The sequence below is a fragment of the Lemur catta genome, chromosome 17 (assembly GCF_020740605.2).
Source record: "Lemur catta isolate mLemCat1 chromosome 17, mLemCat1.pri, whole genome shotgun sequence".
NCBI classification, from domain to species: Eukaryota; Metazoa; Chordata; class Mammalia; order Primates; family Lemuridae; genus Lemur; species Lemur catta.
The window spans coordinates 651,153-670,250 of NC_059144.1; the positions used below are offsets into that span (position 1 = coordinate 651,153).

At 37.9% G+C, this 19,098-nt stretch overlaps 1 protein-coding gene across 2 annotated transcripts; it reads right to left on the bottom strand.

Annotated features, from left to right (window-relative positions):
- Positions 1–9: 9 nt before the first annotated feature.
- Positions 10–18,080, bottom strand: LOC123622670 (putative coiled-coil domain-containing protein 144C). Of its 2 annotated transcripts, none has more exons than XM_045529217.1 (4): positions 17,934–18,080; positions 14,684–14,906; positions 12,277–12,319; positions 10–35 (listed from the first exon to the last, which is right to left on the bottom strand). In XM_045529217.1, the coding sequence occupies exons 1-4, from the start codon at positions 18,068–18,070 to the stop codon at positions 25–27; spliced, it is 414 nt and encodes a 137-aa protein (XP_045385173.1). In that variant the 5' UTR covers positions 18,071–18,080; the 3' UTR covers positions 10–24. The 2 variants fall into 2 exon arrangements, with proteins under 2 accessions (XP_045385173.1, XP_045385172.1); XM_045529216.1 differs by lacking the exon at positions 10–35 and adding an exon at positions 10,861–11,042.
- Positions 18,081–19,098: the final 1,018 nt, after the last annotated feature.

Genomic DNA, 19,098 nt, shown 5'->3' on the forward strand with positions numbered 1-19,098 from the left:
GGCACCAACGAAGGAGCTCATCTTCTATTTCCCATCTGGCAAAAGTAGGCATTATGATTTTCACTTTGGAGTGGTAGCAACAGACAAAGTAGGAAGCTGTTCTCCATCCCCTGCCTGACAAAAAGAAATAATTTTACAGTTCCCTTGACAATGTAGTATCAATGGGGTCCAGAGGCAACCTGAGCCCCCACACCCACCCAGGATGAAAAAGACTTACCAAGACAGTGTGAGGCAGAGCTAGTGTCATCTTTGCAGCCCTGATGGCACTGGAGTTCAGCAGGAAGCTGAGCCTCCACCTCAACTCAATAATAAAAAGTCCCACACACTGAGAGGCAAGGCTAGTGTCACCTTCCCTACCCTGGAGTCACTGGAGACAAGTAGGAAGCTGAGCCACCACTGCAAGCCAGAATCAACACACTGACAAGATAGTAGAGTCCAGGCTAATCTGCACTTCCATTTCCCATACTTCTTTTGTCAGCAGGGCCCAGCAGGCACCTGAACCTCTACGCTGCCCCAGCTACAATGAGACTGAGTGAGGTCATGCCAATAAGCAATTAGGAATTGTCTGGAAACAAATGAAAACCTTAAAAAATTCAGGAAAGGAAAAGAATTTATGAGAAACAAACAAATGGTTATGGGGGGTAAGATGGTGGACCGAAGGCACCACCAGCCAGAGCATCTCTATAGAAGGAGAAGTTTTAGATGAAAGAGAAAAAACAGACAGACAAATGTAGATCAGAAAGGGGGCTTAAGGAAGGGTTCCTGAACCCACAGGAGACTCCAGGGGAAGAGGAAGAGCAAGACTGGAAGGAGAAAGGCACCGGCAGGGAATTAAGCCCAGAGAGGCTAGGAGTCCAGGCGGAAGGGTACCTGGATCCAGTACCATACCCCTCCCTTGTTCTCTCAGACTCTTCCTGGGCTCTTGAGGTGCTGGAGAGACATTCTGTTGATGCAAGCCCAGACAACGCTGCTCCCAGTGAGTGGAGAGCTGCTTTCAAAAAGGCCACCAGACTCCCAGCACCGCTTAGTGCATCTCATGCCGCACAGACCCAAGCAAGATGGGAGATTCCACATTGCTTTTTGACACACCTGCTGCCTTTGTCTTCACCAGGGTGCCCCAAACATTCTGGTTCCATCTTCCTCATCCCAACACAGACATTTCTCAACTCTGGCCCAGACTGCAGGAGCCACATGAGTGCAGTGGGTCCTGGATGATGAGAGTGATTCCACACACCCGTCATTCTGGGTGGACTGCCTCCCAGAGAGAGGTTTGAAGAAGACGAGAGAGTGGACTTTCCTCCACCTAGACTCTTTTTCTTCCCTTCCTCTCCCCCTCCCATGGCTACTGAGAGAAAAAATTGAGCCACCACACAGAGGCTCCCACAGGGAATGGAGCTCATACCTTTTCTCTGGAGGTCCTGTAGCAGAAAAAAGAGGTGCTTGGACTGTGAGTGCACTGCCTGCTGGCCATCCCTGGTACTGTTGCTGGTGACTTCAGCAGAGTGGGACACAGCCCGAAGTGGAGGGACATTGATCCAGCTTGAGCATCCCAGGAGGGACTTGGGAACAGTATGCTTCTCCCTGCTATGTTCAGGGATTGATCTCCAGGGCCCAGAGGATGGGCCCACATGTCAGATCCAGTACACTCAGGTCCCAATCACAAAACCCAGGGGCAAGAGGGGATATTTGTGAATAATTCTCATGAGCTGTGGATGCCTGCAGGGGCAGATTGGGAGAGAGTGCAGTTTGGGTTCACACCTATGGTGTACATGTGGGGGCACCCCTCCTCCCCCAGAAGGGCCCCATTCCCAGCTCTGGCTGGGATCCTGGACAGGGAAACTCTCAGTCCCCATCACAGTCATAGTACAACAAGGCTGGCTTGAGGTCCTGCCTGCCAGCAGAGGCTTGGAAGAAACCACAGAATAGGGGAGGGTGGAAAGAAGTGAAGTTTGTTCCAGACTACCTGATTCAGGGTCTCAGACAGCCCTGCCTCCACACACAGACTTTCTGGCTCAGTAGGCCCTACTTCAGCCCATCCCTGGCAGCTTTGCCCAAAGGCAGGTAGCAGAAATTTGACCCCTGCTAAAACTTCTGTGGAATTTTAGTGCAGGTTCACGAAACCAAGCCACACCCAGCCTCACTCCCCTACCTGGACCTGCTGAAGTGTAAAATAAGGACACACCTGCCAGTTCCAGAGCCCCACCCACCACCTGGGACACTAGAGTTCTTCTGAGTAACTAGACGAGGTCACAGGAACCAAAAACAACACTGAAGCTTGTTCTTCCCAGCAAGCAACACCTACGGATAGGGAGGTCAGTTTACATGCCCTTTTACTACATTTACTGACTCACCATACAGGGTGTGGTCAGTTCTCACACAGAAGCATGACCTCAGGGCTCAGATATTAAACTTGGTATATGTCATTATGGAAACAAAAGAAAATCGAAAGGTTTTACCTCCAAAGAGGTAAAAATTGCTCCATACGAGAAAGAATCAGCAAAAGAACTCTAGAAGTATGGAAAATAAAAGCTAAAGAACACCCAGGAAAGGCTTCACCAGCACTCTAGCAATGGATACCAACCAAAATCATAACACTGAAATGACTGGTGAATAATTTTGAACATGGATTGTAAGAAACCTCAATGCAATTCAATAAAATATGGAAATACAACACACAAAAAAAGCCAAAGTGCAGGAAATGAATGAAAAATTCACTAAAGCAGTTCAAGTATTAAAGAAAAATCAAACAGAACTTCTGGAGATGAAAAATTCATTCAAGGAATTACAAAACACAGTAAGAAGCCTTAAGAACAGGTTAGGTCAGGCAGAAGAAAGAATCCCAGAGCTTGATGATACCACCTTTCAATTAAATCAGTCAGTCACAGAGAGAGAACAGAGAAATAAGGGAAATAAACAAAGCATACAAAAATATGGAACTATGATAAGAGGCCTAACATAGGAATCATAGGCATTCCTGAGGCGGCAGAAGAAAATACACAACGGTTAGATAATTTAATTGAGTGAATGATTGAGGAAAATTTCCTTGACCTTGCTAGAATTCTAGATATCCAGGTACAAGAACCTCCTAGGACCCCTGGCGGAGCCATGATGAAGAGGAAAACACAACACATAGTCATCAGAGTGGAGAAATTAAACATGACAGAGGTGCTCTTATGAGCTGTAAGGGGAAAGCAGTAAGTAGCTTACCCAGGGAAACACATCACACTAACTGCAGACTGCTCAAGTGACACCTTACAACTGGGGCTCTATTCTCACTCTTCTCAAAGGAAATAAGGCCCAACTAGAATTTTGTATCCTGGAGAACTAAGTTTCATATATGACGGAGAAATAAAATTGTTCTCAGATAAGCAATCTCTGAGGGAGTTGTTCAAGACAAGACCTGCCATGCAGGAAGTACTCAGAACTGCATTAGTCATGGATCAGCACAATAGAACTCATCAGTGTAAAATTACCCAAAAGCTAAAGGTTAAAGGCCAGATACCACAATGGCACAGAGATAAAACAAAGCAACAGAAATCTAATCAACAGGATGAACAGATCTGACCCACTTATCAAATATTTCAATAAATATGAATGACTTGAACTGCCCACTGACGAGACATAAATTAGGTGAATGAATACATATACATATGCCAAGTAACATCTATCCTCAGGAAATACATCTAACTCACAAAGACTCATTCAGACTCAAACTGAAGACATGGAAAACAATATTCCATGGAAAGGAAAACCAAAAGAAAGCTGGTGTAGCAGCTCTCATATCGAATAACTTAGTCTTCAAATCAACAAAAGTAATGAAAGACAAAGATGGTCATAATATAATGGTAAAAGGAACAATTCAACAAGAAGACATAACAATTCTAAATATTTACATGGTCAACAGAGCTGCACTCATATTCATGAAACAAATACTACTTCATCTAAGCAAAATGATAAATGGCAGCACCATAATAACTGGGGTCTTCAAAACCCCTTTCACAGAACAGAACAAATCCTCCAAATAAAATATAAACAAAGAAACAATGGACTTAAAGTGAACTCTATGAGAAATGATCCTAACAGACATTTACAGAACATTTTACCCAAAAACTGCTGAGTATACATTCTTCTCATCAGCTACTGGGACATTCTCTAAGCTTCACTATATCCTAAGCAATAAAACATGTCTCAACAATTTTTTTTAAAAAATGCAAATTATACCATGTATCCACTCAGACCACAATGGAATAAAATTAGAAATCAGCTCCAACAGAAACAATCATCTCTACACAAATTCATGGAAACAAAACAACATACTTCTGAATGATACTCAGGTCAAGGAGGAAATTAAGATGGAAATCAAAAGATTCTTTGACCTAAATGATAACAGGGACACAAGTTATCAAAAATCTGTGGGACACAGCTACTGCTGTGAGGAAATTTTCCTGAGAGGAAAATTATAGTCATACATTCTTTTTTCTAAAATACAGAAAGATCACAAACCAACAATCTAATGAATCATCTCAAAGAACTGGAAAAGGATGAGCAAACCAATTCCAAACCCAACAGATGAAATAAGAAGGATCACAGCAGAACTAAATGAAATCAATAATAAAAGACCTATACAAAAGATTTATGAAACAGAAAGTTCATTCTTTGAAAAGAAAAGAAAATTGGCATGATCCTGACTAGATTGGCAAGATCCTCACTAGAACCAGAAGCACAAAAGTCAGGGTGCTAATAAGCCCAGTCAGGAATGAAAAAGGAGAAATTACAACTCATACCATGGAAATACATAATATCATGTACGAATACTATGAAAATGTCTATGCAGGTAAACTTGTAAGTGTGGAGGAAATGGACAAATTCTTAGAATGACAATGCTTCCCTAGGCTCAATCAGGAAGAAATAGAATTCCTGAACAGACCAATATCAAGTACTGAAATTGAAGCAGCAATAAAAACTTTCCTAAAAATAAAAGTCTCAGACCAGACGGCCTCACAGCTTAATTTTATCAGACCTACGAAGAAGAACTGGTGCCTATACAGCAGAAATTATTCCACAATATTGAGAAGGTAGGATTCCTCCCCAACACAGTTTACAAAGCCAACACCACTCTGATCCCAAAGCCATGAAAGGACTCGCCAAAAATAGAAAATTACAGACCAATATCCATTATGAATATACACTCAAAAAATGTCAAGAAAATCCTAGCAAATCTAATTCAGCTACTCATCAAATAAATAATCTATCATGATTAAGAGGGCTTCATCCCAAAAATGCAGGGATGTTTCAACATACACAAATCTATAAATGTAATTCACCACATAAACAGAAGTGTAAGCTAAGACCATATGATCCTCGCAGTAGATGCACAGAAAGCATTTGATAAAATTTGGAACACTTTTATGATAAGAACGCTTAATAAAATAAGCATAGATGGGACTTACCTCAAAATGATAAAAGCCGTATAGGACAAACTCTCTGCCAACATTATACAGCATGAGGAAAATTTGAAAGATTTCCTGCTCAGAACTGGAACCAAACAATATTGCCTTCTATCACCAGTTCTGTTCAACATAGTGCTTGGGTTCCTAGCCAGGGCAATTAGATAAGAGAAAGAAAGCAAGCCAATACAAATGGGGGCAGAAGATGTCAAACTACTGTGCTTTGCTGACAATATGATATTTTATCTAGACCCCAAAGATTCAGCCAAGAGATTATTGCAATTGATAAGTTCAGCAAAGTCTCAGGTTACAAGATTAATGTACATAAATTGGTAGCATTCATATACGCAAACAACAGTCAAACAGAGATCCAAATCAAAGACTCCATACTTTTCACAATGGCAACAAGGTAAATAAAATACCCAGGAATATATTCACCTAAGCTGGTGAAAGACCTCTACAGGGAAAACTACAAAACACTGAGCGAGGAAATAGCAGAGGACATAAACAGATGGAAAGCCACACCATGCTCATGGTCATACTGCTCAAACTGATCTACAGATTCAATGCAATCTCTATTACAATACCAACAACGTTTTTTGCATATCTCAAAAAAATAAATGAACACTTTATATCAAACAAGAGAAGACCCCCGTATAGAAAAAGCAACCTTAAGCATAAAGAAAAAAATGGAAGGCACCAATTTAGCAGTCTTCAAGCTATCCTACAAGGCTAGAGTATCCAAAACAGCATGGTACTTGCACAAGAACAGAGACATAGACCAGTGGAACAGGACTAAAAACCCAGATACAAAACCATCCAGATAGAGCTATCTGCTCTTTGATAAACAAGAAACATACACACAGTGGGGAAAAGAATACCTATTCAATAAGTGGTACTAGGAAATTTGGATAGCCACATGCAGAAGACTCAAACAGGAACTGCCCTTTTTGCCTCTCACAAAAATCAATTCACAATGGAGTACAGACTTACACCCAAGGCATGAAACCTTAAGAATTCTAGAAGAAAATGTTGGAAAAACTCTCACAGACATCAGCCTAGGCAAAGAATTAATAAAGAAGACCCCAAAAGCAATCATGGCATCAGTGAAAACAAACAAATGGGACCTTATCAAATTAACAAGGTTCTGCACAGCCAAGGAAACTCCCATGAGAGCAAACAGACAATCTAGAGAATGGGAGAAAATATTCACATGCTACACATCCAATAAAGGGCTGATAACCAGAATCTATATGGAACTCATCAAACAAATCCATACAAAGTGGTCAATGACATGAACAGAAACTTTTCAAAAGAAAAGACTAATGGCAGACTAATGGCCAACACACATCTTTAAAAAGTGGTGAACATCTCTTATCCTCAGGGACATGCAAATAAAAACCACCATGAGATATCACTTAACTCCAGTGAGAACGGCTTTTATCAAAAAGTCCCAAAACAACGAATGTTGGTGTGGATACCAAGAGATAGGAACACTCATATACTGCTGCTGGGACTGGAAACTGACACTACCCTCTATGGAAAGTACCATAGTGATAACTCAGAGAACTAAAAGTAGAACTATCATTTGATCCAGCAGTCCCACTATTGGGCATCTACCCAAAGGAAAAGATATTCTATGAAAAAGACATCTGCACTCGAATGTTTATAGCAGCATGGTTCACAACTGCAAAAATATGAAAACAATACAAGTGCCCATCAATACATGAGCAGATTTAAAAAATGTGGCAGATGTGTACCGTGGAGTACTAGTCAGCCGTATAAAAAAATTAAAAATGATTAACTACCTATTCTATTATATTGGATGGAGCTAGAGTCCATTTTTTTAAGTCAAATATCATAAGAATGGAAAAACACCACAGGCACTCACCATTAAATTCGTACCAAATGATCAACACTAATGTGCACATATGGGAAGAAACATTGATAGGGTGTTGAGCAGGTAGGAATGGGGAAGAGGGATTAGGTAAATCCACAAATAGCGGCTATGGTGCATACTCCCTAGTGAATGGGCACTGTTTTGGGACAGGGCAAAGGCAATTATGTAATCAAAGCCTTTGTAACCCTATAATACTCCGACATACAAAATAAAAACAAGGAACCAAATGGAAATTGTAGATTTTAAAACTATAATAACTAAGTTAAAATTTGGGGGATAAACTCAATAGTAAAAGGGAGAAGATAGAATAAATGAACTTCAAAGCAAATCAATAGAATTTCCCTATTTTGAACAATAAAGGAAAAAACAGATATAAAACAGAACAAACAAGACAGCCGCGGGGACCCATCAGACAGCATCTGTATCATCAGAGACCCAGGGAAAAAAAGAAAGTCGAAAGAGACAGTAGGACTGAAAAAATATTCAATGAAGTAATATCTGAAAATATCACAAATTTGGCAGACAAAACCCTACAGATTCAAGTATCTAAGTGAATTCTACATAAGATAAACCCAAAGAAGTCCAGATCAAGACATGTCCTTTAAAACCTTCTGAAAACTGAAAAATGAAGACAGATTAAAAACTCTTCAAAGCATGCCCAAGAGAAATGATGTAGACTGATGGAGAGATATGGATTCAAATGACAGATTTCTCATTCAAAACCATGGAGGATGGGAGGAAGAGGCCTAACATTTTTAAATTGCTGAAAGAAAAGAACTATCAGCCACTAAATCTGCATCCAGCAAAATTCACACTCAGAAAGGAAGGGCAAATGAAGGCATCCTCAGATGGAGGAAACTAAGACAAGTTGTGCTTAGCAAACCTCCTCTTACCAATGTATACAGTGAGTTCTCTAAACAGAAAGGAGCTGGTATCAGAAGAATGCTTGGAACCTCAAAAAGAAGAACATCAGAATGGGAAAATAGGGGAGGATAAAATATGCTTCTTCCCATACGTTTTTGAATGATATTTGATGTGGCATCCAGTGCAACAGGGGCGTCACTTAGCACCATTCCATTTTAAAAAGTAAAAAGCTGAAGGAAGCTAAATGGAAATAAGGTTTCTACATTTCACTTCAAATGGTAAAACATCCACACCAGTGGACTCTGATAAGTTGTGCATGTATAATAATAATTAAAGTCACCACTAAGAAAATTATAAAAGATATATTATCAAAAACACTGTAAAAAAAATCAATATCTAATCCTAAAACTCCTGAAGTATCCAACAGGAGGGTAAGGAAAGAGATGCAGAGGAAAGAGCAAGATAATTAACAAACAGAAAACAAATCAAAAAGTAGCACACACCTGACCCTTAAGCATATAACAATTCCCTTGAATGCAAATAGTGGGCATGTGTCAATTAAAAGACAATACCAAAGTGGAGGGGGAAAGAGCATGATTCAACAAAATTTATACTGCCTGTTAATGAATGCACTTCAAATTTAACAGCATAGTTACAGCGAATGTAAAAGAATGGAAGTGATAAACTACGCAACCTCAGTTCTCTCTAAAAACTAATATGGCTATGTTAACATGAGATAAAGTAGACTTCAGAGCAAAAACAATTACTAGACATAAAGAGGTACATCACACAATAATGGAAAGGCCAACAAACAAGAAAGACATAAGAGCTGTTTAAATGTGTACACAATATGGCCTCTGTACACATGAAGTACAAACTGACAGAACTAAAAAGAGAAACAGATAAATGCACAATTTTACCTGAGGACTTCACCACCCCACTCTAGTAATCTACAGACAGAAGATCAGCACAGGCGTAGAACAAGTGAATAACACTCTCAGCCCCCACAAGTGGGTAGTCATAGAACAGTCCACCCAATAATAGCAGATGAAACTTTTTTTCCAATAATCCATGATGAATTCACAAAAATAATCCATATTCTAAGTCACAAAATAAACTTCAAGAAATTTAAAACCATTGAAATCATACAAGTACGTTCACTTAAAATAATTGAATACACCTGGAAATTAATGAGAAAGGTAACAGAAATTCTCCAAACCGTTGAGAATTAAATAGTACCCATCAAAGAAAGCCATGGGTCTAAGAAGAAAGCTGAAAGGAATATAGAATACATGAAACTGGATGAAAATAAAAATATAACTAATGAAATTATGTGAAAGCCACTTAAACAGTGCTGAAGATGACATTTATTGCACTAAGTACCTACATTATTATAAAAGGAAAAGTTCAAATCAATAGTCCTAGTTTAAGAAACTAAAAAAGAGCAAGAGAAACTGAAAATAAGAATGACGAGGAAATAGTGAATATAAGAAGAAAAATAATTATATGAAAAACCAGAAAAATAATAAGAAATCAAGAAAAGAAGTAGCTAGTTCTTTAAAAAAATAAATAAAATCAACAAAAATCTGACAAGACCGAGAAAGATAAAAACAGAGAAGATACAGATCACTAATATCAGACATGAGCAGCAAAAAAGGCAGATGTTACAGCCATTAAAATGATAACTAATGAATGCTACAAAAAATGTCATGCTCATCAACTTAACTATGTATAACAAATGGAGCAATTTCTCAAGAACCACAAATTATCCAAACTGAGCCAATATTAAATAGATAACCTGAATAGCTCCGTAACTATTTAAGAAACAAATGGCATTTGGAATAAAACAGCTCCCTCTCCCCAAAGTCTCTAGGCCTAGAGGGTTTCACTGGAGAATTTTAACCAACATTCAAGGAATTAACACCAGGGTTATACAAACTCTCCTAAAAAATTGAAGAAGACAATTACTTACCAAATAGTTTTATAAAGCCAGTATCACCTTCACATCAAAACCAGACAAAGACAGCAAAAGAAAAAAAGAGAACAACAGACCAAAGGATGTCACTAATTTAGAAATAAAATCTGCACCAAAATATGAGGAAATTGAAGCAAGTAAGGTTAGTGTAAAAAGAATTACACACCTGACTGAGTTAGATTTATTTCAGGTACTATGCTTGGCTCATTCAGCAAGTCAAATCTCAAACACAGCAGATACCACCATTAGCGGTCAATGCTAACATCATCAGGAATAAGACAAATCAGATGTAGATCCCATGTTAGGATGCAAAGAGAAGATCCACAGGATCACTTCTGTGATACACTTGTCAAAACACACATGATCTAAATCTGAATGAACAGAAAAAATCAAAAGAGTTAGGCAAACTTTTTGTCTCTAGGAAGAAAGAGCCATATAAATCTGTGCTGAAAATTAAAATTACATAAGTCTGATGGCACTGTAACAATTGTAACACCTCCAAACATTGACAATGACCACAGTACCTGAACCAAAATGATGTCTGTCTAAATGTAAATTTATCATTATGTATAGTGATGAAAATGGTAAAAGACGAATGAGAAATCAAGTAACTTCACTAAAGTATTCATGAAAACTTGCGTGTTTGGTTATTGAAAGAGCTCACACTTTGACAGTTTGAGGATATAAAATTGGCTTTCATTGGCAAGATCCAATTAAAAGTCTTTCACATCATATAATTTAAAAAAAAATTGGCATATATTGTTGAGATGCCTTCCAAAGAATATATTCATTTAGACTTGACTCATTAATGTATCCTAGAGGAGAAACTCTTCTAGAGGACTGTATCCAGCAGCACCTGGAAATAAAAGTAAAGAATTATATTCTTTACCTAAAAGATTTTGTAGGAAATAAGTGTAAGCTAGTAAGAAAGAGGCAAGAACTTTATTGGTGTTAATAAGAATGATAAATATATATGTAAACAGGCAATACAAAACTCGTATTGTAATATTAATATTATATTATCATATTATTATTATTATATTAAATATTATTGCCCATAGTTGCACATTAAATTAATTATCATTGTGGTTCAGCATCTGGTTTTCTCAGCTCCCTTCACTCATTCAACAACCACATGCGAAGGAACTATGACAAGCACTGGAATGACAAGGTGAAGATGACACAGTCCACATGACCGACCTCAACAATCGTATACTGTAATATGCAAAGAGGAGAAGCAGGGAACACCCTGCAGAGTCAGAGAGACCATAACAAGTATAAAATGGGCACTCTTTTAACACAGACAAGGGCCATCTGTCCAAGTTTTCTATCAGTAGAGTACACTTTTTGGTAGGAGTGATACATAACTTGATAGCTGAGGGACCATTATCAGATAGAGGGAAGAAGTAAAGGAAAACAGGTGGCAGTGAGGAGGTACATTGTGGAATTCTAAGTAGTCTAGTTTTTGAGATGCTAGAACAGAGGGGCAGTGTAGGGTATGTGGCAAGATATGAAGTTGAAAAAATTGACAAGAACCACATTGATGTGGGTGATGTTTCCATGCTAAGAAATATGGAACCTTTTCTGAGGGCAAAAGTATGCCAGTGAAAAAGTAGATGATGGATTTAAAAGGTCACAGGTCAAGTGACTGCTTATGAACTATAATTGCTTGGCTTAGTGTCACTAGATGAGTCTGGGGGTTTTGGCCTTAAATCATTATCATAAACGTAGAAAGCTGATGATGCCTTCGTTTTCTGAGAATAGTTCCAGTGTGCTGCCTGACGCATGAATAGGTTCATAGGGATGGTAGAGTGAATAAAGTGCAGATCCAGAAAATAACAAAAGAAAACATAAATTTCATGAGATTTCTCTGAAGCTATGGAATATGATAATGAAATCATGAAGCATAAGTATACTGTTCAGTATGAATGTTAGTGTTTTCACATCTTTCACTAGATTCACGTAAGAGGAAATATTTAATGTAGTATCTATTAACCAAATAATAGAGAGGGATGCCACTTCTTACTTACAGTTGATTTCAGAAATCAAATCATTACTCTCAATTTAATTCATAAAATTTGACAGCATACCTACTTCTAGTCCTACAGTTATTTCTTCCAACTCCTGCTGCATCTGAAATAAGTCAAATATTATTTATAATCTTCAGGTAAACCAGAGACATTTTCATGGCATTGCTAGAGAGACTAGACTTAACTTGAGGATTGCTTAAATAGAGAAATAATCACATAATAAAATAAAATTCCTATTTATTTCACATTTAGATAACAGAGTGTGTATGTGTGATGCTGTCTACAATCATCTAATAAAAAAGTACAATTAATATTGGTCTACTGAATATACCTGACTCCAAAAAGGGTGACATTTTCTCTTATCAGTACAAAGGTTGGACAATTCAAATCACATTTTCACATGAATGTGTTACTTTGAAATTCTTAGAAAAACTCTACCCTTTATAAAACATGATGAGGTTTTTTCACTGTAATTGATTTTTCCTTAAAATAAAATTTTTATTTTCCACTTCTAATAAAACTAAAATATTAAAGTATGTTCTATGCTACTAACATTTTAGCACAGAATCATGAATACACACATGAAGAAAATGGCACTGTCATAATGTCATGTGAATATTCTACTGGCTAAGATTAGGTAAAAATATTGTGCTGCCTGTCTTATGACTGACATTTTGTCATATGAACACTAAGATCTCCCAAAATTTGCTTGAAATAAGGATAAATATAGGTTAGAGCCAGTTTTCAAACTTAGTTTCTTTGATTCACGATGTTCTAGAATTAGAAAAGAGGTCAAAAATATATAGCTCATGAATTGTAATTTTTATTTCTTTTCAGAAATTAGTACCAGGTTTTGGAAACATCTGGCTGCTTATAGTTGCAATTTTTAGTTATTTCTAAAAATGTGTGAAAACATTTCTAACTCTTAATGTATTGTAAATGTTCTCATATAGAGGATTCTTGTTTAACTCCTTTGTATAAAAGGTATTCTCCCTCTAAATGCCCAAAACGGGGCCTGAAAGAGTATATTCAAGCTAATAAATATATTGTGGTAATAATCATAATATGACATCTGATGCCTTCACAAATGTCTGACTAACACTTTTCCCAGTATTTTGAGAGACTGTTTTCCAGAACACTTTTGTGAGAACACCACCATAGAAAGGCATGAACAAATGAATAATCTGATAACAGTATTACCAGCCAGGTGTTGTCAAAGTACAACTCAATACCAGATAAAGGGAGAAGGCTTTATCAACAGAATCTTACGTTACCATTAATAAACACTATGTAAAATGTACATCGCAACGTGACTTGAACTAAGGGCCTATTAATGTAATAATCTTTTCCCAGGTTACATATGAAAGCTCAGAAGGGAAAGGGACGGACCCAGATCCCAGCAAGAGAGCTGCTCTGGGAGGGGCACCCAGAGGCTTAGGAAAAGGGTCTGGAGTATTGATGCTTCTAGTTTTGTCCTGGCTGGTGGGAGGCTTGAGTGATTTTATCTATATTGACAAGTGAGACTGTCAAATATTAAATGTTTTAAAAGACTCTTTCATTTTATTCTTACTTTCCCCTTAAATCACACATTTTCCTCATATTTCCCTTACTAGAAATTCAGAATTGTTGTCGTCTGAAGGGCAATACAGTGCCTGGCACCGATTATAGAAGGAAAAAAGACAGCAAAATGTCTTGATAGATTTTCCATCTTAGTCATCAATCATTCAAGTGATGGCAAGACAGAGAGACAAAAGTGAATGCCATTTTAAAAGTTCAAGTACATGCCTCATTTAACTAAAAAGTGCTGTGCAATTGCCCACCAATAGGCATATTTTACAAAACTTGAGATTAAAAGGCTGTAATTACCTTAGCAATTAAACATGTACTTTTATGTAAGGAAATGACAAATCTTTTAATTTAAAAAGAGAAGTTAATCTTTGTAGTACTACAGGTTTATTTAATTCATAAAACTTACCTCTCTTGGACTGCTATAAATAATAAATATCCAGATGTGGTTAAGTGTTTGGATGCCAATCATTCCCTTGTGACTAAGGGTGGAAACTTTGAGATGGTAGAGGAAAACTTCAAAAGTGTTATGAACCACAACCACAGCCAAACTAAAATCAATTGGAAGGAAGCCAAAGGACCTCTCAATATACTTCCTGTTATTACAGAAAATTCAATCTCTAACATCTAACTTAAATGCAGCCTTTAAACAAATCTAAAATGTGTCATTTTACTTACATGTATTGAATAACATTACTATCTGGGTATCTCTTGAAAATGAGAGCTGCAGGGAATTTAAGAAAATAGAAAACTTTCTCTTTCCTCTCTTTATTAACTCAGATAATTATAACCGTTACTAATCATGCATAGGTCATTTAAACAACTCAGTATTTCACCAAACTAAAAACAGTAATTATATCAGAAATCTGAAACCCAAAGGAAAGAAGATCATATAACTAACCTCACTCAAGTTATTCTTCAAGCTGGTATCTAAAGTCCATGGGCAGGAAGAAGAAAACAGTGAGTATTCTCTTCCAGGAAATTCTCTGTGAAGACCTAACCCATCAACAACAGTTCCAGCAGAAGCTGACTCTGTGCTCATTGTACAAGGGCCAGAGAAACTTCTGGTCTCCTGTGTCTCTGCAACAAGACTGCTACTGAACGCTGCTGGCCTCTCAGTAGCTCTGTGAAGATTGCAAAAAGACAAATGTTTAGTATTTCATTTTTTCTTAAATGATTCCTAAATGATTACATTTTCAAAAAGTGACCATAAGAGTAAATGGAACTTCCCAGTAAATAGTGTTTTAACTTTGAAGATGTGTCAAAGCATGCCTACTCTGTGCAGTTACGCTTTCACAATTGTTCCAAAGAAGTGAGTGAGTGTGTGTGTGTGTGTGTGTGTGTGTGTGTGTGTGTGTGTGTGTGTGTGTATATATATATATATATATATATTCCTAGGGGAATTGCTGAAAAAGAAGTAATTTAAATAAAGTAAGGAGGGTAGAGAAATGTCTATCAATGATGCAGCAATGTATGGCTTAACAAGTAATAATTCCTGCCTTCTGCAATGGCTCTATTTATAAGATTCTTGTGGATGCCATAAGAAACACTTGTATTGAAAGGAATAGTAAGTGAAAATGAACAATGTGAATTTATCAGTTTGGTGCAATATAATGGCTATTTCACTATGTACAAACATATCAAAACATCATTTTATACTCCTTAAATACACACAACAAAATGATTATCCCTATGAAAAGGTAGATTAGTAGTATTCCATAGTTACATATCTGAAATTTTACTAATCCACTCATGTATTGATGTGCATTTGGGTTATTTCCACATCTTTGCAATTGTGAATTGTGCTGCTATAAACATTGGAGTGCAGATGTCTTTATGAAAGAATGTCTTTTTGTTTGTTTGTTTGTTTTCTGAGACAAAGTCTCACTCTGTTGCCCAGGCTAGAGTGCTATGGCATCATCCTAGCTTGCAGCAACCTCAAACTCTTGGGCTGAAGCAATCCTTTTGCCTCAGCCTCCTGAATAGCTGGGACAACAGGCATGTGCCACCATGTCTGGCTAATTTTTTCTGTCTATGTTTAGTTGTCCAGATAATTTCTTTGTGTTTTTAGTAGAGACAGGGTCTTGCTCTCGCTCAGGCTATTGCTCAGTCTCGAACTTCTGAGCTCAAATGATCCACCTGCCCCGGTCTCCCAGAGTCCTAGCATTACAGGTGGAAGCCACCATGCCTGGCCCTAGAACATCTTTTTTTCCTTTGTTTAGATGCCCTGTAGTGGGATTACTGGCTCAAATGGTATTTCTACTTTTAGCTCTTTGAGGTATCTCCAAATTACTTTCCACAGGGGTTGTGCTAATTGGCAGTCCCACCAGCAGTGTAAAAAGTGTTCCTATCTCTCCGTATCCAGGCCAGCATTTGTTGTTTTGGAACTTTTTGATAAGGGCCATTCTCACTGGAGTTAGGTGATATCTTGTAGTTTTGAGTTGCATTTGCCTAATGAGTACAAATATTGAGCACTTTTTTATATTTGCTGGCCATTATTCTGTCTTCTTTTGAAAAGTTTCTGTTCCTGTCCTTTGCCCATGTATTGATGGGGTTGATTGTTTCTTGTTGTTTTCTTAAGTTCTATATAGATTCTTATTATCAGCCCTTTATCAGATGTGTAGAAAGCAAATATTTTCTCCCATTCTGCAGGTTGTCTATTCACGCTAATGATAGTTTCCTTGGCTGTGCAAAAGTTTTTTAATTTGATCAGGTCCCATGTGTTTATTTTTGTTGATGCTGTGATTGCTTTGGGGTTCTTCTTCATAAATTTTTTGCCTAGGCTGATGTCTGAAAGAGCCTTGCACCTCTTATATTATCCTGGACAGAGATCGAGCCCGTCCTTTGATGTGAGTTATCACAAGGGTTGAAAACATGCACCACATGTACTCGCCATCAAATTGGTACTAACTGACCAACACTATGGTGTTCACATGGTAGTAATACTGAGTGGGTGCTGGTCAGGGGGAAGGGTAGAGGGTAAACCCACAACTAATGGAAGCAGAGCACACTGTATGGGGAAGGGACATGCTTGTAGCCCAAGCTTGGGCAGGGCAAACAGCATTGTATGCAACCGTTAGGTTTATTACAGGTAGAAACCCAAAAAGGATGTATAAGACAGAATGTGGTTAATGCAAAGCTTAGGCTCATAAAACAATAGCCACAGCAGTCTGGGGAGACCCCGGACTTTGTAGATCAGACAGCTGCAGCCAGCATTCCTTCCCGCTCCCTCCCTGATGGAGACCAAGGCTATCCCTCCCTAGGTCTCCTGATAAGGACTATGTCAGAACAGAAGGATGGATGCGACTGGGGAAAGGGGCCATAGGACTTGGTCATTTTAAGAAAAATGTACTACAAACAACTGTTGTGCCCACTGTCCTCTGCTGCCCATAGCAGGAAGCAATTCTCCACCTGCCAGTGTGGCCCAGAAACAAAGAACTGAACACAGCTGGTGGGAGGGGGTCAGCTATCCCGGTTTATAAAAAACCTGATTGAACTCCCTTCTGTGTTGACACTTCTGACTCAGCCCACCCACACCCGGGTGAATAAACCAGCCACATTGCTCTCACATAACCTGTGTGTGAAATGTGTCCTTTAGGTCATTCATTCACCCTTTCAGTAAACAAAATGTTTGTACCCCCATAACATCCTGAATAAATAAAAAAAAAGAAAATGTAGAAATTATTTTTTTTGGTAAACCAATATAAACAAGATAATTTACTGAGTGCCAGAATGCACCAGAAGTAGTTGCAGTACTTGGCTATTTGGTTCGGGCTGTAGTCTTCCGAAAAGGAGTCAAACTCATTAATATTTTCATTTAGGGGGATGGTGACAAGCAGTTTTATGACAGTATCCCTCTCTAAATCATAAAGCTTCCAAAATACTTAGCTCAAGGACTATCAGGTCAGGTTAACTACGTGAGACTATTAAGGAGAAACAAAGCCAGATAAAACAAGAAAAGAGGGAGAGATGTAAACTGTCCTGCACTCCCATTTTAAAGGCAAGTTTATTTATTAATATAATTTTCCAAAATTATATTATCTAGCTAGCTTTCACTTCCCAGTAATCTCATGAACCTGTCTTAATAAAAGGCGTGCTTTCAAGGCAAATTAATGATCTTTACTTATTTTCCATTCCATATTTTGACTTACATTTTTAGTTTCTTTGGCAAGTATTTTCTGTCTTCTAACTCTAATTGATAGAAGTGTTTATATTTTTCCAGTTCAATACAATGAAAATCTTCTGGAGCAGTTGTCATATTGGAGACTTGGGATTCAAGATTACTCATTCTGAATTCCCTCTGACTGCTTATTGCAGCCAGATGATTCTCTCTCAAATGTCTTCTGTATTCTTCCGATGCTGCTTGTGCCTGAAACAAATTAAAAGGATACATTTTTAGCAGTGACAACCTAAACAATTCTTGCATATTTGTTTCCTTCACTTTTGAATCAGACGGTGATTTTATTTGATTTTGCTTTATCTTAGTTTTTAGAGAAAGTATCTCCCTGTCACACAGGCTGGAGTGCAGTGGCCCAGTCGCAGTTCACGGCAGCCTCCAATTCTTGGGCCCAAGCGATCCTCCTGCCTCTACATCCCGACTAGCTGGGACTGCAGGTGTGCACCACCATGCCTGGCACATTTTATTATTTTTGGAGAGACGGGGTCTCATTATGATGCCAACGTTGGTGTCGAACTCCTGTTCCCAAGTGATACTCCCATCTCCACCACCCAAAGTGCTGGCAGGCATAAGCCACCACACCCATCCTCAGAGAGCAATTTTAAATACATGACAAAAGAAGATGAGGTTTAAAATATTTATCAGCAATTATCAACTAAATCGATCATTCAATTTGGGTTTTAAAAAATTGAATCATTCATAAATTAGTACTCAAGGAATCTAATAATCTAAAGAATAGAAATAATTTACAATTTTAAAAACTGAACATTGTAACACAAGTACAATTCAAGAGTATGGTAGAATTTCTAAATCCCATTTTTTTTTTCTTTTCCTAGTACTATTGTTTTATGCTAACTGCATGCTAACTGGCCTAAATATACAAATGATTCTCTAAGGTGCATCACTACTCTCAAAGATCGATTTAGTTGTAATGACGATAGAAACTGAAAAAGTTAAAGGGAGAAACAAACGCCACCCTAATTCTAGAAATCTACAAAACCAATTGCTAAAAGTGTAGTAGAAAAAACACACACAATGTACATATGACAATATAATCTGCAGGGAAATGAATGCAAGTGCAGTTCACACTTAACCTGTAAAAATAGGTTGACTTCTCCTAATTTTTCTGCAATAAACTG

Excerpts from the sequence above, each read along its gene's own strand:
- LOC123622670 (XM_045529216.1), bottom strand. The coding sequence starts at position 18,070 with ATGAGTAATCTTGAATCCCAAGTCTCCAATATGACAACTGCTCCAGAA. Across the intron at positions 14,907-17,933 it reads TTGCCAAAGAAACTAAAAAT|AGCTACTGAGAGGCCAGCAG; the intron begins GTAAGTCAAAAT and ends CAATCTTCACAG. Across the intron at positions 12,320-14,683 it reads TGAAGAATAACTTGAGTGAG|ATGCAGCAGGAGTTGGAAGA; the intron begins GTTAGTTATATG and ends GACTTATTTCAG.